The sequence below is a fragment of the Monodelphis domestica genome, chromosome 2, assembly GCF_027887165.1.
Source record: "Monodelphis domestica isolate mMonDom1 chromosome 2, mMonDom1.pri, whole genome shotgun sequence".
NCBI classification, from domain to species: Eukaryota; Metazoa; Chordata; class Mammalia; order Didelphimorphia; family Didelphidae; genus Monodelphis; species Monodelphis domestica.
The window spans coordinates 532,538,621-532,565,415 of NC_077228.1; the positions used below are offsets into that span (position 1 = coordinate 532,538,621).

The 26,795-nt window shown below is 48.3% G+C and overlaps 2 protein-coding genes and 1 non-coding gene across 4 annotated transcripts in view; 2 read left to right on the forward strand and 1 right to left on the reverse strand.

Moving 5' to 3' along the window:
- The window catches only part of NGEF (neuronal guanine nucleotide exchange factor), a 112,652-nt gene extending 105,754 nt beyond the window's left edge, over positions 1 to 6,898 (reverse strand). The window contains exon 1 of the mRNA XM_056819976.1: positions 6,618 to 6,898. The gene's annotated coding sequence lies outside the window, so the exon portion shown is untranslated. The remainder of the gene's footprint in view (positions 1 to 6,617) is intronic.
- On the forward strand, positions 6,841 to 9,829 carry LOC100021389 (uncharacterized). The gene is made up of 4 exons (XR_008916890.1): positions 6,841 to 7,039; positions 7,786 to 8,023; positions 8,871 to 9,003; positions 9,165 to 9,829. It is a non-coding gene; the product is annotated as an uncharacterized LOC100021389 (transcript).
- Positions 9,830 to 10,586: 757 nt separating this feature from the next.
- On the forward strand, positions 10,587 to 17,366 carry NEU2 (neuraminidase 2). Of its 2 annotated transcripts, XM_056819980.1 has the most exons (3): positions 10,587 to 12,841; positions 14,454 to 14,658; positions 16,162 to 17,365. In XM_056819980.1, the coding sequence occupies exons 1-3, from the start codon at positions 12,798 to 12,800 to the stop codon at positions 17,089 to 17,091; spliced, it is 1,179 nt and encodes a 392-aa protein (XP_056675958.1). In that variant the 5' UTR covers positions 10,587 to 12,797; the 3' UTR covers positions 17,092 to 17,365. The 2 variants fall into 2 exon arrangements, with proteins under 2 accessions (XP_056675958.1, XP_056675957.1); XM_056819979.1 differs by lacking the exon at positions 10,587 to 12,841 and having other exon boundaries at positions 13,402 to 14,658; positions 16,162 to 17,366.
- The last annotated feature ends 9,429 nt before the right edge of the window (positions 17,367 to 26,795 follow it).

Here is a 26,795-nt window from a genome sequence, read left to right on the forward strand (position 1 = left end):
TACAGATGGGGAAACTGAGGCAAATGGAGGCTAGGTGATTTGCCTAACATCATATTACTAGTAAGCATCTGAGATCTGATTTGAACTCATATCTTTCTTCCCCCGGGGCTAGGATTCTGTCTATTGCTCCTCAAGCTCCCCTGAGACTCAGTGGTACTAATGATCTTCCACACAAGTCACAGCAAACTGTGCCACCCTCTGATTGATTTGATAGGCATTATGAAAGTAGCCAAGGCTCTGCCATGACCGCATCATGTAATTTAGGCAGCTCACTTCCTTCCCCTTTGGGAGCCCATCTATAAAATGGGAAGATTGGCCTGGGTGCTTACAAAGGTATCTCTCAGCTCCGATGACGTTCTGGGTTCGAAAAAGTTCCTCTTGTTTCTGATATTCCCTGCTCTGTGATTCTAAGGGTCCACCTTTTAAAAAGGCACAAAAGAACTCTAAGGCATCAAAGAATTGGGCCATGTAAAGTCTCTCAGGCGTCTCTAATTCTGATTAGAAAACGGGCACATCCTTTCCCCAAATGTAGAATGCTCAAAATAGAAAGGATTTTTACGTAATCTACATTTTTATTTTTAAATATTTTTCCACGTTTCCATGATTCCTTTTCTCTCCATCCCCTCTTCCCTCCCCCCTCTCAGAACCCACAAGCAATTCCACTGGGTTGTACAGATGTTATCATGTGCTACCCATTTCCAGATTATTCATTGTATCAAGCACATCCTGTGTACGGGGCACTCTGCAAGGTGCTAAGGGTACAGAACTAGGTTCAATGGAGAAGCTTATACCCTCACAAGGGAATAATGCAGAATGTGGCCCATGTGAGGAAGGTGGCAAAAGCAGCCCTTTAACCAGACACAAATGAGACTTCTCAGGTTGGTATAATGAATTTTACACTTATATACACTATCTGAGGTAACTGAGTTAACTGTTAGGTTCAGGTATGATATTTAGGGACAGTAATCTGGTTTGGGAAGGGTAGCCAAGCCCAGGGCTGGCAGAGCCAGACCCTGAGCTAATAAACAGACAAAATCTATAAACTCTGGACAGTTTGGATTTAATACACAAGGGAAAGGTGGATTATCTAAGCTAATTTTATTCTGAGGTCAGCAGGGTGAAGTGACTTGTTCAGGGTCACATAGCTAGTAACTGTGTGAGGCTAAATTTGATCTCAGGTCTTTCTGACTCCAAAGCTGGGGCTCTATCCCCTGCAGCAGCATCTAACTGCCCTCATTTTACAGTTGAGGAAATGGAGGTCCAGAGAGTTCAAGTGACTTGTCCAAAAGGATCATGATGATGAACAGTAGAGATGAAATTTGAACTCAGACTCTAAGTTTATCAGCAGCAGCTCAGTCCCCCAGGGAAAGGCACCGTGTTGGCAGGACCTTGAAAGTGTGGTCAGGTTAGAGACTAAGTTTATATGGCCAAGCACTAACAAGGAGGGAGAAGGTCTCCAGGCACCATTCTCCACCAAAGGAGACTGTCTCATTGTTCTCCCAGTCCCTGAGGGTTGAAACTATGGAGTCATCCATGACTCCTTCCTCTCCCTTGAGCCCACTCCCCTACCTAACAATTAGTCAGCAAGCCCTATTTTCTCTTCCTTCCCCATTTTATCTACCACCCTTCCATATTTTCTCCTTTTACTCCCATCCCATCCCCACCCTCATCCCCCTATTCATAGGATCTTAAATTAGACTTTTAGAGGCAGCTGGGTGGCTCAGTGGATTGAGAAGTTCAAATCTAGTCTTAGACTCTTCCTAGCTGTGTGACCCTGGATGAGTCACTTTACCCCCATTGCCCAGTCCTTACCAATCTTTTGCCTTGGAACCCATACTTAGTATTGATTCTAAGACAGAAGGTAAGGATTTTGCTAAAACGTTAGACCTGAAGAGGACCTTAGAAATCATTTGAAAAGAAAATGATCTTTGTCTCCAATGAATAATGTTTGGAAATGACCAAATAAAATAATGTTAAAAAATAAATTAATAAAAAAAAGAGAAATCATTTGTTGTTGAGTCATTCCAATTGTGTCCAACTCTTTGTAACCCTATTTGGGGTTTTCCTGGCAAAAATTCTGGAGTGGTTTGCCACTTCCTTCTCCAGCTCACTTTTTGGATGAGGAAACTGAGGCAATCAGAGGTTAAGTGATTTACTCAGGGTCACCTCAGCTAGTAAGTATTTGAGACAAAATTTGAACTCAGGTCTTCCTGACTCCAGGCCTATTAAATTGTCCATTGCCCCCCAGAGATCATTGAGTCTATCCCTTTGAATTTTACCAAGATCCCAAGGCTTAGGGAAGGGGAAACTATTTTCCTGAAGTCACAGGGCTGGTAGGAGCAGACCCGGGTTTTGAATCCAGGTCCTTGACTCCAGACCTAGTAAACACTCTTTCCTTTACATTATTCTGTTTAATCCCTAGAGGGCCATTTCCCCTTTCCAATCCTCTGGGCCACCACAGGCAGATGAACTAATGGCCCTGAAACCTTATTGCCCTGCTCAGGAAACTTCACCGGGTCCAAATCCAAACTCCTTAATCCGGAATTCAGAGTCCTTCCTACATGACTCCAGACTACCTTTCCAGCCTTTTCTCTTCCAACTTCCCTTCGCAATACTGGAGGCAGCTATATGGCTCTGCTGATAGAGAGCTAGACCCAGAGATGGGAGGTCCTGGGTTCAAATCTAGTCTCACACACTTCCCAGCGGTGTGACCCTGGGCAAGTCATTTCACCCCCATTGCCTAGCCCTTCCTGCTCTCCTGCCTTGTAACCAATACAGAGTATTGATTCTAAGATGGAAGGAGGTAAGGATTTTAAAACACCAATAATCAATAGTGAGAGGCAGCGTGTTATAGTGCATAGACCTGGGTTTGGGCCCATTTCTGGCACAATCTGCTCACTGGGAGAGCTGTTTAGCCTCTAAGGGCTCTAGGCAGCACCCTAAGACTACAGTTGCCCAGAAAATGCTGGCCTACATCGGTAGTGGGAATTTCCTCACTTGACAGTTGCCCCTCCCAATAAAATTGCAGATTCAGTCCCAAGCCCCAATAATAGTTTTAGGAAGAAGAATGAGCATTCCGCTATGGCCGAATACATAAGAGACTTATTAGTGTTCTAGAATCAAAAGGAACATCTCAAAAGCAATGAACATCTACCTAAGTGGAGCAGGCTTGCATGCTTTTGGAACTATAAAGCGGGTCAGGACAAGTCTGGACGGTGTTCTCAAAAATCCCAAATAACATTACTAAAACACGAGACTCGTCTCCATAACCAACTCTAGAAAAGCACTCCTTACCCAAGAGAAGGAAGACGTTGGGTAGATGTTTTCAGAACACAGAAAAAAGAGGTGAAAAGGCTCTAGAAATACTTCTGGAACTACTGGTTGTCACCTCACCAGCGATCGACAGAGCAGAGAGCTGGCACCATTGGATTTGTTGAACTTCCAGTTGGAGCTGATGAAACAACTAAGATGAAAGAGTAGAATCAAAAGGCCCTCCATGGGCAACAGCCCAGTGAATTCCACTAATGCCTTGCTTACAAAGTGTCACAAAATTCATTTATGAAAAAGGAGGAGGTGAGGGCAGCTGGATGACTCATGGATTGAGAGTCAGGCCTAGAGGTAAGAGGTCCTAGGTTCAAATCTGACCTCAGACACTTCCTAGCTGTGTGACCCTAGGCAAGTCACTTGACCCCCATTGCCTAGCCCTTACCACTCTTCTGCCTTGGAACCAAATAGTATTCATTCTAAGATGGAAGGTGAGGGTTACAAAAAAAGGAGGGGGTTGATAAAGGCAATTCAGGACCAAGTTATGGACTCTAGAAATTCCATAAAGGTGATCCTTAGGGAGCCCAGATTTCATGATCAATATAAGTTATGAAAGGAAATGTTATTGGATGGCACATCATGACAGCCTATAAAATCAGTGCCTACTTCCACCAAGGAAGATGCCATCTGGTGGCCAATTATTCCCATGAAACTCACTCTCATTCATAAACTACCAGACAATTAATCCCCATATTACAAAGAGATCACCAATTAGCCTTGAGATTTCAATCAATAAATTGCCTTGGATTCAGGACATGATCACAGGCCATGCTGAGAACCACAATCCCACAAGTTTAACAATGATTTGTAAACAGAAGTAAAGTATTTCACTCTTTTCCCACAGGGTGATAGTTTCCTACACTGGCTCTCTATATTTTGAAAGTGTTTCATCTCATATAGTTTGGAGAGTATGAATATTCAATATTGTGGCATCTATTAAAATCATTGTTAAAAAACCCAATGATTTGTAAAAATTGAAGAGTAATGTCTTCAGTATGCCTGGGGTCTGGAAGAAAGAGAAAGGTGTCCCTCAGGAATAGGCAGTTTTTAGATAAAGAAATTAAAACTATCAATAAACAGGTGAAAAATGTTCTAAATCTCTCATAATTAAATGCAAATCAAAATAACTCTAAGGTACCACCTCACACCTAGCAAAATATGACAATAAAGGAAAATAAATGTTGGAGGGGATATGGTGAAATTTGGACACTAATGCATTGCTGGTGGAGTTGTGAATTGATCCAACCATTCTGGATGGCGATTTGGAATTATGCCCAAAGAGCTTTAAAAGAATGTTTGCCTTTTGATCTAGCCATAGCACTGCTAGGCCTGTACCCCAAAGAGATCATAAGGAAAAAGACATATTGAAGAATATTCATAGCTACGTTCTCTGTGATGGCAAAAAATTGGAAAAGGAGGGGGTGTCCCTCAATTGGGGAATGGCTAAACAAGTTGTAGTATCTGTTGGTGATGGAATACTATTGTGCTTAAAGGAATAATGAGCTGAAGGGATTCCATGTGAACTGGAAAGACCCCCGGGAATTGATGCAGAGTGAAAGGAGCAGAACCAGGAGAACATTGTACACAGAGACTGATACATTGTGGCACAATCGAATGTAATGGACTTTTCTGTTAGCAGCAATGCAATGACCCAGGACAATCCAGAGAGACTTAGGAAAAAATGTATCCACATCCAAAGGAAGAACTGTGGGAGCAGAAATGCAAAAGAAAAACATAGGATCGATCATGTGGTTCTATGGGGATGTGATTGGGGATGGAGACTTTAAATGATCACTATTGTAAATATTAACAATATGGATGTATAACCCAGTGGAACTGCTCATCAGTTCAGGGATGAGGGAGGGAAGAAGGGAGGGAAAGAACATGAATCATGTAAGCATGGAAAAACATTCTAAATTAATTAATTAATGATTAATAAATTAAGTTTATATTTAAATAAATAAAAAGAAGGGGTGTCCCTGCCCCTGGAAGAGAAGTTTGCCAAGAGCTTGGCTTTGGAACTTAAAGAGAGCCCCAGGGCACTGAAACAAACCCTGCCAGTGATGCCTTCTCCCCAGCTGGTCTGGATGGCTGGAAACATTCACCAAATTTAGCCAAAGTGTGGGCAGCCAACCCAGGATGTCACTTGCTGGGTCTGTGCCAGGGTGTCTGGAAGGAGAGGTGAGTCCACAGCTCTGCCCCGTCTGGATTAAGGCGGTCAGGTAGGAGGGATTTCTGACAAATACTCTCATATCCATGGCAACTGGACAGCCGGCCAACTGTGGACATGCTTTAGCCACTACCCTGTGTCCACCCTGACTCAGACAAGCCAGGGTGTGGAGCCTTTCCTGGAAGTTGGTAATAGATGGCACTTTGTACCCTGCGGTTCTAGGGACACAGATTAGAACTGGAAGGAACCTCAGAGGACACTGAGTCCAGTCCCTTCATTTCACAAGCGTGGAAACCGAGGCCCAGGAAGGGAAGTGATTTGCCTAGGGTTTCAGAGTAAATGAGCTGGGATTCAAATCTGTAGAACTGCGTTCCTACTTAGATAGCTCTCTAAGTTTTGCTACTATACATCATCCCCATTTTGTAGAAGGAGGAAACTGAGGCTTAAGAGGTGAAGTGGCTTGAACAACCTTGTATATATGTCAAATGACCATCATCCAACAAGCATTGATGAAGTCCCTCCCATGTCCTGAGTGCTAACTAGGCACTGGGGATGCAAAGACAAAAGAGAACAGTCCTGTCCTCAGCCAGCTTACATTCTACCACATCCAGATGGGATCTTAGAAAACATCTGGCTCAACCCTGTCATTTTACAGATGAGGAAACCATCCCAGTGGATGAAAGTGATGCTTCCAAGATCCTAAAAGGAAAGATTGGAGGCTGGAGGGGACCCAAGAGGTCACCTCATTCAAATCCTTCATTTTATAAATGAAGAAATGAAAGCAATGAGAGGGATTTGGCCAACATGGCAAAAAGTACACAAAGGTAAAAGAATCAGGATTTGAACTCAGATCTTCTGGCTTCAAATCCAAGGCTCTTGCCAGGCTCCCATGCTTCTCAGACACAAAGTGATTTAACCAGATAGAAAAGGCAAGACTAGGTCCGAGATTTCCAGCCTCCTAGCCTGGTGTGTTCCCTCTAGGCTGTAACCAGAGCAGTCACCCTTCTGACCTTCCTTGGGCCCATTCTGCCAAGACGCCCACGGTCTTCCTTATGGGTAGCCTGCCTGCATAACTGAGACACTTCTCATTTTGTTATAGGAAGAAACCCATTCACTCCCTTACCTGTTGGAGAGGGCGTCAGTGCTCCATGGAGAGAGGCGGCTGTGTCCTACCCAGGTGAGGGAAGCCCGGGAAATCTGGGTGCCATCCACCGAGAAGTAAGAAATCTCTACCTTGAAAGCTCCCTGACCTTCAGCCTCGTTCTCCCCGCCCCTGGCTGCCTGCCTGCCTGCCACCTAACTCTCTTTTCCCCTGGACTCCGTGTTTACCTTCCGTAACAGTCACTGAAGGCTGACACAGCAGCACTGTTCCTAGAGAGGGCAGGAAGCCCTTCAGGTGGGACCAAGGGACTCTTCCCCAGTGCCTAAAGGGTGGAGGCGTGCGTGTGTGTGGGGAGAGGCCCTGAGCAAGCAGAAAGCCAGACTCTCTCATGCTTTCTGGTAGAGAAGCAAGGTGGACCAGGGCAAGAAGCAGAGGCTTGGAAGGTGGGGACCTGGGTTCAAATCCTAGGTGTGATTTCAGGCCACTGAACTAACCTTTCTTGGTCTCAATATCCTCATGTGTTGAAGAAGAGTCGATGGCCTCGGGACACCCTTCCCGCTCTGAACTTATGGGTCTGGGAATTGTCTGAGGAGCGTTTCGTAATGACGGAAATAGGAGTCAGACAGAAGATGGGCTCACTCGACCCTCTGGTTTTATCGAGGGGGAGGCCTGGGCCCAGAGAGGGACAAGGACTCCGAGGCAGTTCTCGGGCTCAGAACTTACACAGTCCCCAGAGGTCATTTTTTTTCCAGATTAGGAAATGGAGGCCCCGAGAAATAGGTGATGTGTCCAGAGTCACACAAAGTAAGGGGCAGAGCCAGAATTCAAACCTAGGTCAGTGTCAGTATCCTACCACTAGAACTAGAGGGGACTTCAGAGGTCACTTAGTCTAATGCCCCCATTTTACAGGCTACTATACTGAGGTCTGAAAGCTGAAAAGAGTCCAAATGGAACCTCTAGGACTCAAACCCAGATCCCCTGACTCTAAATCTGGTGCTCTTTCTACTACAAACAGGGAATAATCTAGTGCACGTGTGCACGCACACACACACACCATTGTCTTTGGCTTCCAGATGTGCAGTCCAGAGAAACCTTCTACTATTTTTTGTGTGACCCTGGTAGGTCTGTGGGCCTCGGGTTCCTCTTCTATGAAATGGGGATAATAATGCCTTAGGATGCCACTTTGCAGGTGGAGTCCAAACGAGGCTGTGTTTCCTGCGGTGTTCAGTCAGCCCTCAAACACCAGAGCTCAGCAGGCACTAACAGGGTGGCCCAAACCCTAATGCTCTCCCCAATGCTCTAAGCCACTGAGGCGGTGGAGGCTTGAGGCCACATCCCAGTCGGGCCGGATAGCCTGGACTTTGGTGCAGGATTCAGCCATGACCCCAGGCTGATTGCATCAGAACTCGCTGCCTCTGGCCATGAAGGTGAGTCAGTGTTTTCTGTATTTTTCCACAATTCCAGAGCTGAGTGGACAGAGAACCTGGAACAAATATTAGTGATCTTGGGAGGAAAGGGAGGCTCTAAGAGTGGAGTGAGCTGAGGGTTGGACCCAAGTCTCTCCGGAGGATAACCTCAGACATCCCTTTGTCTGAGACCCCCCCCCCCCACCAGACGTCTTCTTCCTCAGAAACGAGGAGTCCAAAACCCATTTAAACATCCCATTTAATCAACCAATTAAGAGAAGAAGCAGGTATTCAGCACCTACTGTGCGCCAAGCATCATACTAAGAGAACAGCATTTATTAAACACCTACTATGTGCCAAAAGCTGTGTCAAGATAAAATGGAGGTACTAGACAGTCTTTGCTCTCTGGGAGCTCATAGACTGAGGCGGAAGTCAACAGGTACATAATGGGGGATCCACAGGGGCTCACTTTTCTCGGCACAACCAGGGAAGGTCTGGTGCATAAGTATTGTCCATCTCATTTACCTGGCTCGATGTCAGGAGATCCCAATCATGAGGTTCCATCCCAAAGTGGATTGGATCAACTCTTAGGAACAATAGCATTAGAGTTGGAAGAGAGCTTTGAGATGTGGAAACTGAGGCCCATCCTATGGTACAGATTTAAACTGGAAAAAGACCTCAGAAGCCACCTAATGCAATACCCTAAGCATGTATTTTATCAATGAGGAAAATGGAATCGAGATTTACATCTGGAGGGGAGCTTTGAGGTCACCCAACTTGACCCACAAGGAAATCTGGCTTGTAGGGCTTCAAGTGACTCGGGCAAGGTCACCCAAGCAACAGAGGCAGGATTTCTGTCTTTAAACAGTGAACTCTCCTTCTGTGAGGCAGCCACATCTGATGTACCCAACCCATTCCTCCCACACAATCCTGGAAGGGCACAAGAGGAAAGGCCTCATCCTAGTGAGGAAGATCTTCAGACTTCCGGAGCCGTCCTCCACGTCAGTGTAATTATAGTTTGATCTGGGGGTTGGGCAGGGTACGAGTCTGCTCTCACAGCAACGGCCAATATGGAAGTGGGTTTCACATGATAATAAATTGAAAAAAAAAGATCTTCAAACTTCCTTCCCGACTCATTTTACCCTTGTCTGGGTGAATCTAGGCGAATCCAGGCAAGGCCGCTTGAAGCTACCTGGGGAAGTCTTTGCTGACCCTCCATTCCTGGTTGGAGCTGTAGAAGGAAGAAGCTTGGGGTTGAGACCCTGTGAATGAGGCCCCGCAGCCTGGAGACTCCCGAATCCAGGTCCCAGTGGAAGATGTACCCATTTATTTTATTTTATTAGCTAATTTAGACTATTTTCCCATGGTTCCATGACCCTCCTCCCATAGCCAACGAGCACTTCCACTGGGTTTTACGCGTGTTGTTGACCAAGACCCATTTCATGTTATTGATATTTGCACTAGCTGATCGCTTCGAGTCTACACCTGGGATTCAACCCGATTCAATTCAGTGCAGCTCAGTGTAGCTCAACTCATTCAATTACACAATTGTGGTAAGTGGTTTTCCCAGTCGCCGAGAGCCTTTCCCGCCGCCCTGAAGCTGCCCCCTCCTCTGCCGGTAGCCTCCTTAATTAGAATGGGAGCTCCCTGAGATCAGGGACTGTCGCCCTTCTATTTCTATCCATTAGGGCATTTAGGGCGCCCCTCCCCAGCCTTAATAACTGCTGCGCTATGGCATCTGGCCCTTGCCCCGGGTCACACAGGAAATAAGTGGGCAGATGTATCCTAGGATCAAAGAGATGCCCTAGTTGCTCTCTCTTCTCTCTGTCTGACTGCCTGTTTGTCTGTCTCTCTCTCTCTCTCTCTCTCTGTCTCTCTCTCTCTCTGTCTCTGTCTCTCTCTCTCTGTCTCTCTCTCTGTCTCTCTCCCTCCCTCTCTCTCTCTCTCTGTCTCTGTCTCTCTCTCTCTCTCTCTCTCTCTGTGTCTCTGTCTCTCTGTCTCTCTCTGTCTCTCTCCCTCTTTCTCTGTCTCTCTCTGTCTGTCTCTCTCTCTGTCTCTCTCTGTCTCTCTCCCTCTCTCTGTCTCTCTCTGTCTCTCTCTGTCTCTCTCTGTCTCTCTCCCTCTCTCTCCCTCTCTCTGTCTCTGTCTCTGTCTCTCTCTGTCTCTCTCTGTCTCTGTCTCTGTCTCTCTCTGTCTCTCTCCCTCTCTCTGTCTCTCTCTGTCTCTCTCTGTCTCTCTCTGTCTCTCTCTGTCTCTCTCCCTCTCTCTCCCTCTCTCTGTCTCTGTCTCTGTCTCTCTCTGTCTCTCTCTGTCTCTGTCTCTGTCTCTCTCTGTCTCTCTCCCTCTCTCTGTCTCTCTCCCTCCCTCCCTCTCTCTCTCTGTCTCTCTCCCTCTCTCTGTCTCTGTCTCTGTCTCTCTCTGTCTCTCTCTGTCTCTCTCTGTCTCTGTCTCTGTCTCTCTCTGTCTCTCTCCCTCTCTCTGTCTCTCTCCCTCTCTCTGTCTCTCTCCCTCTCTCTCCCTCTCTCTGTCTCTGTCTCTGTCTCTCTCTGTCTCTCTCTGTCTCTGTCTCTGTCTCTCTCTCTGTCTCTCTCCATCTCTCTCTCTCTCTCTGTCTCTCTCCATCTCTCTCTCTCTCTCTCTGTGTCTCTCTCCCCTCCCTCTCTGTCCCCTCCCTGTCTGTCTCTGTCTCCCCTGCCCCCCTCCCCCCGGCAGTCTCTATCTCTATCTCTGTCTTTGTCTCTCTCTCTCCCTCTCATCATCCTAGACTACAAAGGATGCTCTTGCTTCACCCTCCTGCCCTGGTGCCTCGGGCCCACACGTCACGCAGGTGTACACACAGGGGTTACACCTGTTTCTCCTGGTGCCGGGAGGTAAGTGAGTGAGTGGCAGAGCAGGGTGCCCGGCCGATACCATTCCTGAAGGGTGGGGATCCGTCTCAGGTTATATAGGCAGGAGCCCCAACAGAAGCCGGTGCCTTGGGCCGTTGGCACATCAGAGCCTCTCAAGGGAATCGTCTGGTGGCACCGTTCTCAGGGAGGCCTGATTCCTGCCACCTCCTGGTTGGGCTGCATCCATTTTGCAGCCAGTTGCCACAAGCTGACCATCCCTGGCCTGAGGTAGGTCTATTTGTCTACACATTCTCTTTGGTAACAGAGAGAGCGAGACATCTCCGAGCCGGACCCAGGACTGGCGACCCTCTTGTGAGCTTCTCAGAGGGGAAGCTCAGGGCTGGACGTCTCCTGGCCACAAGACTCTCACTGGCAGGCTTCACTGCCATGAAGGGCCAGGGTGGCTCCTTAGAATTCTCAGATTACTGCCCAGAAGACATTCCTGGCCTGGAAAACCCAGGAGGTGTCTGAAACGGGGCCGCACCAGCGCTGAGAAGGGCTCCTTTTAGCTCCACTCGGGACCACTCAATAAGTCGGGCTGGCACGGGGAGGGGGTTCGTCTTGTTCTGCTTGGCCCCAGCGGGCAGAACCAGCCAGATGTGGGAGATTCTTCCTGACAATGAGATGTATCCCAAAGGCACCACAGAGGCCATCCAGCCCAATGCTAGAGATCACCCTAGAGAAAAGAGGGATCAGGGCAGGGAAGTTAGGGAATTCCCCAAGTTGCCGGGAGTAACAGGGTGCAGAAGACAGGATTTGAACTCTGGTTCTCTGACTCCTTCCACTATACCTGTATAAGGTAGTGAGTGGACAGCCACTTCTGGAGGATGGCCTAAAGGGGGTGCCTGTCCAGAAATGGTTGGCCTCCTGATGGGGCCTCCTTATACTCTGAGATTCCGTTATCCAGAAAAGGGTGCCAGGACTGCATTCATCTTAAGCGGTGTTGGCAAACCTTTCTAAGTCTGAGTGCCCGAAAGGCAAATTCAAGCTGTCTGTGAGCCCCCGCATTACCAGACAGTGGAGAGAGCACAGGGAGGAAGTGCTTGCTTTGGGAGGCTGGACAGAGGGGCAGCATGTGCAAAAAATGTCCTTGGCTGCTGGGAAGAGGGAGAACAGAGAGGCTCCCCATGTGCCGGCTCTGCAGGCGTGCCACGTCTTCACCAATGCTGATCCAAAGGGACTTCTTTTATGGGATGGAAAGCCCAACTCAGACTTGTTTTGTTATTACTGTTGCTGTTGTTGCAGTCATTGGTGGTTGGGTTCCTAGGAAGCTCTATGATTTGGCTTAGGTAATAGTCACAAGAAGGCTGCTGGGGAGAGTCCTGTTACAATAAAGGGCCCCTTCCATCCAGATCTAATCCATAAGTCACTCGATAGCCCCACGCCTCAGTTTCCCCACCTGTAAAATGAGGGGGAAGCATTAAATAACCTCAAAGGCTCCCTCCTTCCAGATCAAATCTATGATCCTAGTTCACTTAACTGACCCAAGCCTCAGTTTTCCCATCTATAAAAAGAAGGGGCTGTCCTGGAAAACCTGGAAGAGGAACTCTACAGTCTCTCTCAGCTGGATCTATTCTCCTATTACCCAAAACAATCCAGCTGGCTGATAGTGTGGAGGAATGTAGACAGAGGGCCCAAACCTCCAGGGAGGAGGGGAAGGGAAGAGGGGAGGGGGCTCTTCTTTGGACCGAGCGTGGGCCAGTGTGCGTCACTCCCACCCACCCTGCTCCGTGGGTCTAGAGGAGGAGGAAAGGCTTTGAAATCTCCTCGCCCCTTTCCTCCTCCCTCCATGCTTCTAAGAGCTTTTTAATTAGCCTCCTAGAAGAGCCGAGGTGGGAGGACCTGGGAGGCCACTGAGTCTGGCTCTTTCATTTTGTAGAGAAGGAAACAGCCCTCCAGAGAGGTGAATGGAGTCATCCAGTTCATGCCTGATCTGGGACAGACTTCTAAGGTACAGGGCAATAGGATTTAGAGTCTGAGGTCCTGAGTTCAAATCCACGCTCTCTCACCTGTGTAACCTTTTGGGTGCCTCAGTTTCCCCATGAATGCCTTCTAGCTCTGATGTTCCAGTGGCTCCAAGTTGTCAGGAATCCTTTACAAGGATGCAGTGAGGGGACAGGGTGGTATTTTCGGCACTGGAAGACAGACAGACTAATTAATACGTCACAGCATCTTGACCTCGGAGGACTCTCAGGGAGATCCTCTCAGGTCCCAGTGTTAGAGCAGTTGAAGGGCTCTCAGAGGCCATCTAGTCGCACCTCCTCATTTTGAAGATAAGGAAACTGAGAGCAAGTCTGACCGTGGCTCCTCCCTGCTCCCCAGGCTTCCTACCCTTGCCTGTCTTCCATAGTATGAGCAAGCAAGACGGGCCTGCCTCTGATTCCTCACATAGGACAGGTCATCTCCAGACTCCACACTTTTGCCCTGGCTGTCTCCCATGCCTGGAGTGCTCTCTCTCCTCCCCCCCCCCCACCTCTTTGAAACTCAGCTCAAATCCCACCACCTGCAGGAGGCCTTTCTCATTCCCACCCTCAGCGACTCGTACCATCCACTCACCTCTACTCAGAGTCTACTTGTCTGACCAGCTATGGACATGTCATTGCTCCATTCAATGGTGATCTCCTTGAGGACAGGGATGGTGCTTTTGCCTTTATGTCCTCAGCATTTAGCCTGGAGCCTACCCCAGGTGTGGGAGTCATTTTTCAGTCCGGTCCAAATCTTCCTGATCCCATTGGAGCTTGTAATGGGGAAAACACGGGAGCGGTTGTCCATTTCCTTCTCCAGTTTATTTTACAGATGAGGAAACTAAGGCAAACAGGGTGAAGTGACTTGCCCAGGGTCACATAGCTAGGAAGTATCGGAGGTCAGATTTGAACTCAGGAAGATGGATCTTCCTGACTCCAGGGTCGGTGCTCTGTGCATTACGCCACCCCACTGCTCTCTATCTTTCTACTATAGTAGTATTATTAACTACAAAGCCACCTTGCTGGGGTGTTTCTAACATTTGCTTTCTAAACCCTCACCTTCTGTCTTAGAATCAATACTGACTATTGGTTCCATGGCAGAAGAGCAGTAAGGACTAGGCAATTCAATGACTTGCCCAGGGTCACACAGCTAAGGAAGTATATGAGGCCACATTTGAACCCAGGACCTTCTGTCTCCCGGCCTGGCTCTTTATCCAGTGAGTCACCTAGCTGCCCCTTGGTGGGGTGTTGAGGGCAGGCACAGGGCCCTGTCGGGGCCAGGAAAGGCTGTAGGGGATGACCCTTGAGAGAGGCTTTGGGAAAAGCTGGGGAGGAGGAAGAGAGGAGAGCCCACTCCAGACAGCTGCAGTGTTGTATGGAGAGGCCAGTTTGACTCAGTCGGAGAGTTCACAAAAGGGATGTAGTCAGCCGAGAGAGGATTTGGAGCCATATTTTAGGAGTGCCAACACGCCAGGCACTGGCATCTCCCTGTGCTGTTCGAATGATGCCCAGTGCCCAAAGGCCTATTAAAATCTCCCTCCTCCCTTGGCCCGGGTCCAGATTGGCCCTCACGTCCTCCTGTCTTCCCGTTCTCTCCAGCCCCATGGCTTCCTCCCCGCTGCTCCAGAAGAAGCAGCTCTTTCACACAGGAGCCCATGTCTACCGAATCCCTGCCCTGATCTACCTGGCCCAGCACCGCACCTTCTTGGCATTCGCTGAGCAGAGGGCCAGCACGGCTGATGAGAAGGCCAAGGAGATTGTCCTGCGCAGAGGGGAATACAAGCCATCAGCAAACCTGGTGCAGGTAAGGAGCTGCTGGGGAGAGGAGCAGATCCCGGGCTTGGCAGCGGTCAGCATTGCCATTCTTTTGGGTAGAGTGCCCGCTGTGGGCACCACAGATGGCGAGAAAGCAGAGGGACCATGAAGGAGCCTGATGATTCCCAGAAGGCAAGGGGCTCCCCCAAGGCTCTCAGGCAGCAGAGGCTCCAGAGAACAATGGGGCCCACACAGGTTGTCTCCTCTACTAGAGCACAAGCTCCCTGAGGGCAGAGGTCATGTCCTTTTTGTGCCACCTGCACCTGGTAGGCTATCAGGAAACACCAGCTTTAATGATCCAGAGCATTGGAAGCTCCTCACCCCATCCCAGAGTACAGCGTCTAGCCTGTAAATACTTCTTTGACTGAATGTTCGAGGTGGGGGTGGCCTATTGAGAGGGGCACCGTGCCTGGGCTCCCCTCTGCCCTAGCCAGACACCATTAGCTGTTGTGCATTCAGGCTGGGGAGCCCCATTTTCGAAAGGTCATCAGCAGGGCCCTGGTCACCCCCAAAAGAGAAGCAGGGCCTTGAGCCCCTGTCCTCTGATGATAAGGAGAGGCCCGCGGGTGGTTAGCCTGGGGAAGACTCCAGCATTCCCTGAGAGTTTGTCCTCTAGTTTATGTCTGTTTGTAGACATTTGACAAAAAGAATAAACCAAGGAAGAGCAAAGCTAGCAGGGATTACAAAGTGCTGAACCGATGCACTCATTCAATCTTCCCAACAACTCTGGGAAAGAAGTGCTATTATTATTGTCTCCGTTTTAAAGATGAGGAAACTAAGGCTGCCATTTTCCTAGGGTCACCCAACTCTGCCTCTGAGGAACAACTCAGATGTAGGTCTCCAGGTCCGATGCTCTATTTCACTCCCTTGACACCTAGATAGGTTCTATAAGTATTATTATCCCCATTTTATGGATGAGAAATTAAGGCTCAGAGAGGGAGAAAAGTGACTTACCCAGAGTCACAGGCAGAATTTGAACCCGGCTCTCCCCTGACTCTAAGTCCAGCTTTCTTTCCAACAGTTTCCCATTGTCTTTTCTGTGCCATGTCCAAGAACTTTACCAAGAAAACTCTAAATGGGGTCACAAAGAATCAGATATGACTGAAATGACTGAACAAAAACAGCCCACTGCTCTGTGGATAGAGAACCAGGCTTGGAGATGGGAGGTTCAAATCTGACCTCAGACACTTCCTAGCTGGGTGACCCTGGGCAAGTCACTTAATCCTCATTGCCTAGCCCTCACTGCTCTTCTGCCTTGGAATTGATACTTAGTATTGATTCTAAGACAGAAGATAAGGAGTAAAAAAAAGAAGTCTATGAGAAGAGAGCTGGGATAAGTAGCTCTCTGGGCCCTGAGAAGAAGGCAAGGAGAGATAAAGGGAAGACAAATGATGCCAAGAGGCTACAGAGGAGGGTTTGGGCTTGGGGTAGATAAGAGCCCAGAAACTCTCTTAGCTCTGAGCCCCCAGTTTGATTTCTTATCTTCTGACAGTGGCAAGAGATGACGGTAATGAGGACGGCTCAGCTGCAGGGCCACCGGTCCATGAATCCCTCCCCTGTGTATGACGAAACCACGGGGACCCTGTTTTTGTTGTTTATTGTTGTCCCGGGCCAGGTGTCTGAACAGCACCAGATCACCACCAAGACTAATATGGCACGTCTGTGCTATGTGAGCAGCCAGGATCAGGGCAGGACCTGGAGCCCTGCCACAGACCTCACCAATTCTGCCATTGGGCCTGCCTACAAGGAGTGGGCCACTTTTGGCATTGGACCAGGCCATGGTGTGCAGCTAAGCAACAGCTCCCGGAGGCTGGTGATCCCCGCCTATGCTTACAGAATCCTCAAGCCTCACAAGAAGCCCTCTCCCTTTGCCTTCTGCTTCCTCAGTGATGACCATGGGCAGACATGGAAAATGGGAAATTTTACAACCATGGAGAACACCTTGGAGTCCCAAGTAGTGGAAGTGGGTGTTCATGGGCAGAGGGTCCTGTACTGTAACTCCAGAAGCACCCACAAGTTGAGGGTCCAGGCAGTCAGCTTCAATGATGGAATGGACTTCCTGGATGCTCAACTGAACCCAACATTGGTTGAACCACCACATGGCTGCCATGGAAGTGTGGTTGGCTTCCCTGATCCCACCCAAAATGTCTCGGACTCTGCCGACACCTGGGTGCTTTACTCCCATCCCACAAACCCATCTGAGCGGGAAGACTTGGGTATATATCTTAATAGGAATCCCTTGGACCCAAAGGGCTGGACAAAGCCAGCCATCCTAGCAAGAGGCCTTTGTGCTTACTCAGACCTCCAGTACATGGGGCCGGGGCCCAATGGGTCACCCCAGTTTGGGTGCTTGTTTGAATACGGAAATTATAATGAAATCCTTTTCTTCATGTTCACCCTTGAGCAAGTTTTCCACTCTTGACCCCTCCTGCTGTTCAAGAATTGGTTCTGCTGCTCAGATTCCCTTCTTTTCCTCTTTGAGCGACATCCCCAAGGGCAATCGTTGTCCTTTCTCTCTGGGGCCCTCAGGATCCACGAGGCCTCTATGCCAGTCTTTGGCTTCCGCCATTAAAAGCACACCGTGTTTAACCCAGGCCCCATCTGGCTGCTTTCTTTCCAGTATTTTCTTAGTATTTACCAACAGGATTTGCTACTTCTAGCCTTAAATGCTCAAAAGACCCTTGTTAGAGGCAGGGCTTGAACCCTCATTTCCCAAGTTTTCTATAGCATCATCATGGAGTTGGGAGCAATCGGGGATGCTCATGCCGGGGGGCTGATCACTCTACCATCATACATGCCTCTGTCCCGTTTCTCTTGTTTCCGATTCTCTGTAATTAAAACAAAAAAGGAGAATAGGTCAATTCAATCATGGGGAAACATGGAAAATCCTATGCTTGGGTTCAAGAAAGCTGGCACAAGAGTGGGGAAGACATAACAAGACAGTAGCATGTCCAAAAATGATCTGGGGATCTTAGTGGACTGCAAGTCAGTATAAGCCAAGGCCATGAAAAGGCAGGTCTCAGGCTCTAATGTGAAAGTCAGTGTCTAGAGAAGGGAGGTCTCAGGCCTGTGTTATGTCCTAGTAAGATCACATTGGGAATATTTGGTTCAGTCTCGGGGGCACATTTTTTAAACCCTGACCTTCTGTCTTAGAATCAATACTGTGCATTGGTTCCAAGGTAGAACAATGGTAAGGGCTAGGCAATGGGGGTCAAGTGACTTGCCCAGGGTCACACAGCTGGGAAGTGTCTAAGGCCAGATTTGAACCTAGGACCTCCCGTCTCTAGGCCTGGCTCTCAATTCACTGAGCTACCCTGCTGCCCTCTCGGGGAGCACATTTTTAAGAAAGATACTGAATATCTTCTAGAGGGGCTAACCAGCTTAATGAATGGACTGGATGGAGATCATCCAGGTGGAGGAGCAGTGAAGGAGTTAGTGATGCTTAGCCTGGAGAAGAGGAGACCAAGAGGGACTGTGCTAGAGGTCTTCCAGCAGGCTACTGTTTGCTGTATGGAAGGATTCCATTTCTTCTTGTCGTTCCCCTTGGGTAGACCCAAGAACAGTGATGTGAGGAGCAGAGGCAGATTTAGGCTATTGTCAGGGAAGGCTGACTCCCCTCTCAACACGGAGAACTCTTCATGGATAGAATGGGCTGCCTCTGGAGGTGAAGGGCTTGAAGGAGTCCTTCAAGTGGAGGCTGGATGGTCGCTTGCTGGGATGCCAATATGGGGTTGCCCACATAGTCAAGGACAAGTGGAATGAAATGGCCACGGCAGCCCTTCCGGCTTTGACACTGTATTTGATTCTTGGATACTACACGGCCTTGGCTAGAAGTGCCAAAGATGCTCAACTGCATTTGCTGAGAGCATCCTGTACCATGGGCAGCTTGAGGAACTTCGAGGGGTCCCATGAAATCTGAATCATGCTCGACCCCATTTCTTTGGGTTCCTTGTGGATTTCCAGTCAACCTACTTCACTAAATGAATACTATCAAAATTGAGACATAGATGGTTAAGGAAAACAGCAACAACCATCTTGCCATTCACCCTTCTACAGCCCCCTTCCCCAACCAGAATAGCACCCTGGAGACTAGAGCCCCAGAGACCAAGAACCTCTGTCCCTGGGAGAGTTACAACACTCAGGTTTAGCACTCCACCTTAGAGCCAAGCTCTCCTGATTAGTGAATGAGTGAGTGAGTGAATGAGTGAATGAATGAATGAATGCAAACTCCCCACTCCACTAACTAGTCAAAATCGGAGATGCCATCAATTTGGGGGGGGGGGGATTTCCAGCATGAAAAGTCTCTCCATCCATGCCAAGACAATGGCCTTGGCCTTCAGACTTCATTTGGCTGCTTCTCATTCATTGACCACAGACATCAAGCCATCTGTTCTTTCACTGAATCAGTCCTTCTTCCCCCTCACTCTTTTCCTTTGGCATTGGTAACCAGAGCGATACTAGCTTAGCTTCTGTCACCATCCCTGTGACTTCCTTGGCCTCCTTGGCCTCCTCCTATTCAAACATAAGCTCCTTGAGGGCTTCTCTTCTGAGAGTGAGCTTTTTCATCTTTGCCTTCTCTTTTAGAATCAATACTAAATATGGATTCCAAGGTAGAAGAATGGTGAGGGCTAGGCAAAGGGGGTGAAGTGACTTGCCCAGGGTCTCTGTGCCCAGATTTGAACCCAGGAGCTCCTGACTCCACTCCTGGATCTCTATCTACTGAACCATCCAGCTGCCCCTTCTACAGTGTTTTCAGATTTCTAAAGTATCTTGTTTGAGGCTCACAACATCCTGTGAGATAACGGATCTTGTAATTCTGCAGAAAGGGAAATAAGTCAATTAAGTTAAGCTCAGAAGGGTTCATTGCTAGCTCGCCATCATAGAGCTGGTCAATATTAGACGTGGAATTTGAACTCTAATGCTTTGTTCATTCTATCAAGTGCTTCTAATGGCATCACCAGTGTGGGGCAATAGGACAAATACCCTGGGCACCCATCTGACTCCAATCTCCTCCCTTTGCCTTGGTTCATGGCCATATGTTGATTTCTCCTGCTTGGCCTGGCATCTCTGCTATTCAAACATACCCCTTTGACTTGGATAAGATGCAGAAGTCGGATGGGGAGAGGGCACTGGAAACACAGTGACTCTGAACAGGCAGCATCCTCCATTCGCTGCTTGTCAGCCTGCAAGATAAACTGAGCCTAGCCCTGGGAGGAGGTGGGAAATGGGTACTTGGCATCACCATCACAGAACTAGAAGGGATCTCTGAGGTCCGTGGCTGACCAAGAACCCCCCCCATAATTCTGCTTTCAGCTGGCCATGAATTAAAAGCATAGTTTGCTCCCCTTGTGACCTTGGGCAAGTCTTGTCAAGTCTCTGGACCTCAGTTTCCTCAGCTCTAAAACGAACAGATGAGACTAGTTGACCTCTGAGATTCTTTCTAGCTCTAAACCTATGATCTTGCAAGTCTCTACAGTGCTAATCATTAAGCTTCCTCTTTTTCTTTTTTTTTAAACCTTCACTTTCCATCTTAGGATCAATACTGTGTATGGGTTCCAAGGCAGAAGAGTGGTAAGGGCTAGGCAATGGGGGTCAAGTGACTTGCCCAGGGTCACACAGCTGGGAAGTGTCTAAGTTCAGACTTGAACACAGGATCTTCCATCTCCAAACCTGGCTCTCTACCTACTGAGCTATTTATCTGCCCCTATCAAGTGTTCTCATGAAGACTTCTGGTGATGCAGGACTCACCCCACCACTGATGATCATTGGTGATAGCAGAGCCAACCTGGTGACCTAGGACACTGGAGAAAAAGAAGCTGCTCCTTCTATGGAATTTATATCTGCCATGGTCAGGTCGGGCTCAAGGAGAGAGGAGAAAAATACAGGGCAAACTCGGGGTGGGAAGGGGGTCAAGGATGATGTGGTGGACAGCAGGGTGCCTAGGCAGGTGCTTTATGAAGATCCCCTTGTGTTGGAGGACCAGGGACACACGAAAGAAGGATAAGACCCTCAAAGCAATAAGGAACAATCTGGGCTCCTTTGTCACCCAGTTCAGAGGTGATCCTGTCAAAAACACAGATTTTCATAACCACACCTAACATTTATGTGGCCCTTTAAGGTGTACAAAGTGTTTTTCAAGCCTTTTTTTCATTGTGCACTTAACAAAGATCCCTCAAAAAGAGAGAGCAATCCCAAATGCCGAATAAAAAGGAAGGCTTGGAAATGAAACCACAAATCTCTATTCTGGTACAACTTGTGTTTAAAAAGTATATTAATAAATCTGATAGAATTCTTTCTTTTCAAAAAGATTTTCTATTTTATTGTACTTTTCCTCCAATTACACGCTGAGCCAATTTTTAACATTTATTTTCTGACATTTAAAAATCCAAATTGGTTGCATTGGTTTTGTTTGTGCAAACTCTTAAGTTTGATGTAATTGACATCATGCTTTCAAAGCTGTCCAGTTTGTCTGTGTTACCCTCAGAACTGCTTTTGGTTCTCTTCTTTACAGACATCCACTCCTTTGATGCAGAAAGTGACTCTGGTCTATTAGTACTGTTGTGCCCATTTAATAGATGGGAGAGCCAAGGTTCAAAGAACTGAAGTGGCACAATCTTCCTGTGGTTACACACACTTAGGAAACATGCTAAGCCAAACACCTCCTGCCTGCACTGTTCCCCAAAGTTAGAATGTGAACTCCTTGAGAACAGGGGCTGCTGGATCTTCTATTTGTATGCCCAGAACTTAGCACATAGTGCAAATATATGCTTTTTCCCTCCCTCCCTCTCTCCCTCCCTCTCTCCCTCCCTCTCTCCCTCCCTCCCTCCCTCCCTCTCTTCCTTCCTTCCTTCCTTCCTTCCTTCCTTCCTTCCTTCCTTCCTTCCTTCCTTCCTTCCTTCCTTCCTTCCTTCCTTCCTTCCTTCCTTCCTTCCTCCCTTCCTTCCTTCCTCCCTCCCTCCCTCCCTTCCTCCCTCCCTCTCTTCCTCCCTTCCTTCCTTCCTTCCTTCCTCCCTCCCTCCCTCCCTTCCTCCCTCCCTCTCTTCCTCCCTTCCTCCCTTCCTCCCTTCCTTCCTTCCTTCCTTCCTTCCTTCCTTCCTTCCTTCCTTCCTTCCTTCCTTCCTTCCTTCCTTCCTTCCTTCCTCCCTCCCTCCCTCCCTTCCTCCCTCCCTCTCTTCCTCCCTCCCTCTCTTCCTTCCTCTGTCCCTTCCTTCCTTCCTTCCTTCCTTCCTTCCTTCCTTCCTTCCTTCCTTCCTTCCTTCCTTCCTTCCTTCCTTCCTTCCTTCCTTCCTTTCCTCTGGGTCATTGCATGGGGTGGGGGATGGATATCCTATCTCCAGAGTCCTTTCCCAGGCTAACCCTCTCTGTTCTTGTCCTTCCGTGATGCACCTGCTCTATTCTGGGGCAACCAGAGAAGGAAGACAGCTCCCAGCAGCCCTGGTCCCAGAGGATCAATCACAGGCTGGAAGGGACCTCATTTTCTACTGAGCTACTTTGTAAAGGGATAAGACCTGGCCTGTGATTTCTTTGGTATAAGGAATGCCTAGGGAAAGAAACTCCCACTACCAAAGCTGGTCAGCACCTTCTCCAGAACTTAGTCTCAGGGAGGCTTCAAAAGGTGTTAGGGCCAGTATCAGGGACAGAACTTGAACTCAGATCTTCTTGGTTTTGAAGTTGATTCTCTGACCACTAAACTACACTGCCTTTGTATAGATCATCCATTCTACTTCCTCGTGTGTGATGTAAATTCCTTAAAGGCAGGACTGTTGAGGGTCTTGTCTTTGTATCCCCAGGCCTAGTCTATACTCTGGCACATGGTAGTTGGTTTTTTAAAAAAACCTGTTGGGTTGGATTGACTTGAATATTAGAGATAATAGGGTCAAAGTTTTGGAGATAACCAGACCTTGCAAATCACTTAGCCCAACGCTTCCATTTTATAATTGGGAAACTAAGTCCTACAGAGGGGAAGTGAGCTGTCCAGGGTCATACAGACAGTAAGCAGCAGGCAATGTCTCCTGTGGATATCTGGCCAGCTCTATGACCACTGATTGCTCTCCTCTTGCCCACTATTGTAGAGACTAAAACCTGGTACCCCAAGATAAGGGGTTTTGCAACACTCCACTATCAGCCCTTGGCAGGACACTTCAAAGAGAAGTCTGTGGCCTTCTTGTCTGGGACCACCTGTATTGGGAAAGGTACCAAATGAGCCACGCCAGTTGGGTGGCAGGCACACATACATCTCTGCCACGCCTTCCTGATGACCACATCTTGGGAGAGCTTTCCATGGCCCAGTTCCTGCCTTCCCTGTGGGATTCAGACCTAGAACATGCCCATGGAGGGAGGTAAAGCTTCTGCACCAACCAGGGCACATGGCTGAGCTCAACCAGGGCCACCAGCTTGGTGAGGACTTAGAATGTGTTCCTCTTCAGGTGGCATCTCTGGCTTTCCCACCAGTTACAATGTTCCTTATTTCACAGAAGTACTGGAGATCACAGGAGCTTAGGGCTAGAGCTAGATGGGATCTCCGAGGGCAACTAGTCTACTCCATTCCTTTTACAGCTGGGTAAACTGAGGCTTGGGGAGCTAATGGGCCTTTTCCAAGGTGATTAAGGTGGTAAATAGCAGAAGGGTGCTTCTGACTAGTCCTCTTGATGGAGTAAATTTGAGGCCCTAATGCCTGAGATAGTCCAGGCTTCTCCAGAAGCATTCTTCCTTGAGACTGAGACTGGCTCAGGCTCCCAGGCAAGAACCTAAATAGCCCTCCGTAGGGTCAATTCTCAGCAGATCCTCTCAAGCCAATCTTTGAAAGGGGCACAAATGACCTTGAGAAACTGCCTGGAATGGAGGAGAGAGTTGGACCAGGAGCCAGGAAGATATGAGTTCAGGTTCTGCCCTTGGCCTTGTAAGCTGTGTGATCTTGGACAAGGTACGCACTTTCTCTGAGCCTTGATGGCCTCCTCTGTAAAATGCAGAGTTGGCCCACGTGGCCTCAGAGATCTCTTCCAATTCTGGAATGGTGATTCTATGAGCCTCTCAAGACAAGGAGATCCCTCCTAAGAATGTGACCGTTTCTTATCATTGCCATGGACCGGACCTCCGATCTCTTTGGTGGGGAGAACTCCTGGAAGAGGAAACCCTCCTCCTCCAAAGCAGAGTAGTGCTTTCTCTGACACTTCGAGCCCGGGGCCCAGAGATCAAGGGACTCGCCCAGAGTCACACAGCCAGGGTGTGATAGAGGCGGGTTTTTGAAGCCAGATCTTCCTGGCCGGAAGCCCCATTCTCCATCCTCTGGATCGTCGCTGTTGCTGCTGTTCTGTGATCTGGGAAGCCTTTGAGTGTACAGCAGAGAGACCTGGGACAGTCCAGAGGGCAGCCTGGACCAGGTCCAAATGGATTGGGGAAATATTTGGCCAAAGACCTAGATCGGTTAGCCACGCGGATGGCCCAGTGGTCCCTGTGCCTCTTCTTACTTGGACCCCATGTGGATACAAAGTGCCTGTGGTGTCCTGTCCATCCACTAGGAGGCGAGCAGGGCTCACCTTGGGAGTCCAGAGGCAGCATGTTCCCTGATGCCTTTGAGCCCTGGGCCCTGCCTGGGACACAGAGCTCCAAGTCCAGAAGGTGGCCTTCAGCTCAAATCAGGCAGGGCTCCGCTTGCTGAGCCAGGAAGGGCAGAGAGGGCTTGTGCTGGGAAGGGATGCCTAGCCAAAGTCAGGAGCTGGGAGACCCAGGACGGACCCACAGAGGGAGCTGCCTCTTGGCATCAGCTCACTCCCAGGGACCCATCCAAGATCTGGGGCAATTGGTGGGGCATTCAAGGCTCTCCATTACCAGGGGAACATTCTGGAATTCACGGCTCCGCCATGTTCTCAAGCTCAGGCTCTGGTGATTCTCTCATTCCCTCCTCATCCATCCATTCATTCATGGCACCTATTAAACTCTTTCTGTATCACAGAATCACAGAATCTCACTGTTGGAATACAGGTAGATGGAAGCTCGTTGAAGGCAGGGACTGCTTCTTTTGCGTCTTCATGTGCCTGGCACATAGTAGGTGCTTAATACATTCTTCTTAGGAAATTGTTTTCCTCAGTCTGCTTACTTCAATTTGCATCAGTTCATGGAAGTCATTCCAGGCTTCTCCATATTCATTAAGTTCGTCATTTGCCTCAGCAGCGGCTCGATGCTTCCTCCTGACATGGAGGTACCTCAGCCATTGTTCAGTCACTGCCCAAGAGATGGGCATCCCTTTGTTTCCTTTCTTCGATGCCACAAAAAGAGCTCCGAGGCTGCAAGTTGAAGAGCTGGTGCTGGTCTGAATTGGTAGAAGGAATTTCCTTCCTGGGAGCTCCTTTATTGCGCAATCTCCACTCTGAGAGATTTTTTGGTCTCCCAGGAAACCAATTAACCCCCAGATCTGCTTTCAGAAAAGTTTGCTAAGTCACTGCATTTTAGAATAAAAATAACATCCCCAAACTGAATTGCATTGAAAATGTCATAGGAGTTCTCTGCTTCCCTCCTCCAAAATCAGGTACCCTGGAGCATCTGGTGTTTCCAACCATGGCACCCACCCAAGTCTGGGGGTGGGGAGGAATGGCTACTAGAGGAGATGTGCATCTGGTACAGCCTTTTGTAAGCAAGAGCCTGGTTTCCCCTGGCTACATGTGCCATGGGCAGCTAAGTGGCAGAGCAAATAGAATGCTGAGCTTGAAATCAGTAGAGATCTGAGTTCAAATCATGCCCCAGATATTTACTACATGCATAACTCTAGATAAATCACTTAACCACTGTGGGCCTCAGTTTCCTCACTTATAAAATTAGGGGGTTGGAATCCATGGCCTTGAAGTCTCTTCTAGCTCTTTCTTTTTATGGTCCAAGTGAAGTTCAGCTGTTATCTGCAACTTAGAGACATTCTTCCTGTATTTGTGAATCATTCCATGTCAGAAAAGACAGCAATGCTCAGTGGTAAGTGCACTGGGTTAGGAGTCTAGAGACCTGGTTCTGCTCCTGGATCTGGTGTTCAGAGTCAGAACTTGGACCCCTGAAATTATTAGTGCCCAGGGGCAAAGCTCTGGCTACCTCACACTAGTTATGTCTTTGCTGCCACTAACTAGCTGAGTGACCTTTAGGAAGCCTCTGCCTCAGTGGGTCTCAGTTTCCTCATCTGTAAAATGATGAAGTTGAACTGAATGACCACTGAGGTCCTTTTCAGATCAAAATCCTGTGATCTGAAAACTATTTTTAGAATCAGTTGAAGGAGGAAAGGCTAAAAGCAGGGAAGAGGGTTGTGTAGTAGTCAGTGAGAAGGACTTGATTATATTTAATGCTCAATCCGCCTTAAAACAAGGCACATTTCCAATATTCCAGCTTCTTCTGGGTCAATCAAAAACACTTATTAAGAACCTACTGTATACTTAATAACTAGGCTAGACACCGGGGGAGCAAAGAGAAAAGGTGAAACAGTGCCTGCCCTCAAGAAGCTTCTATCCCGTCAGGACCACAATATGAATATATAAGTATATTTTGTTCAAAATGTAAACCAAATAAATATAGCATAATGGGGGGGCACTAACGGCTTGGGGAGGGGAATTAGCAAAGACGTCATGTATACGCTCTCTCTATGTCTTTGAACACACACCACCAAAGGCTCTAGAACACAACAGTACCTAATAAAGATTTTGTTGGTGGTAGTGGTGACAGGGAGATTCTGAAGATGTCAGAGATGGGAGTGATAACCAGGAACAGGAGGGATCAAGAACAGAGCCTGGAGAGACTGGAAAGATAAACATTGCTGACATAGACATCTAATTGGAACAGAGTCTACCCATTAGAATCAGAGGCAGGGGGAGGAGGAGGAGGAAGAGGAGGAAGAGGAGGAGGAAGAAGATGAAGAAGAAGAAGAAGAAGAAGAAGAAGAAGAAGAAGAAGAAGAAGAAGAAGAAGAAGAAGAAGAAGAAGAAGAAGAAGAAGAAGAAGAAGAAGAAGAAGAAGAAGAAGAAGAAGAAGAAGAAGAAGAAGAAGAAGAAGAAGAAGAAGAAGAAGAAGAAGGAGAAGAAGGAGGAGGAGGAGGAGGAGGAGGAGGAGGAGGAGGAGGAGGAGGAGGAGGAGGAGAAGGAAGAGGAGGAGGAGGAG

Coding starts and splice junctions, on each gene's coding strand:
- NEU2 (XM_056819979.1), top strand. CDS start 14,356: ATGATGCCCAGTGCCCAAAGGCCTATTAAAATCTCCCTCCTCCCTTGG. Junction 14,659..16,161: donor CATCAGCAAACCTGGTGCAG/GTAAGGAGCTGC, acceptor ATCTTCTGACAG/TGGCAAGAGATGACGGTAAT.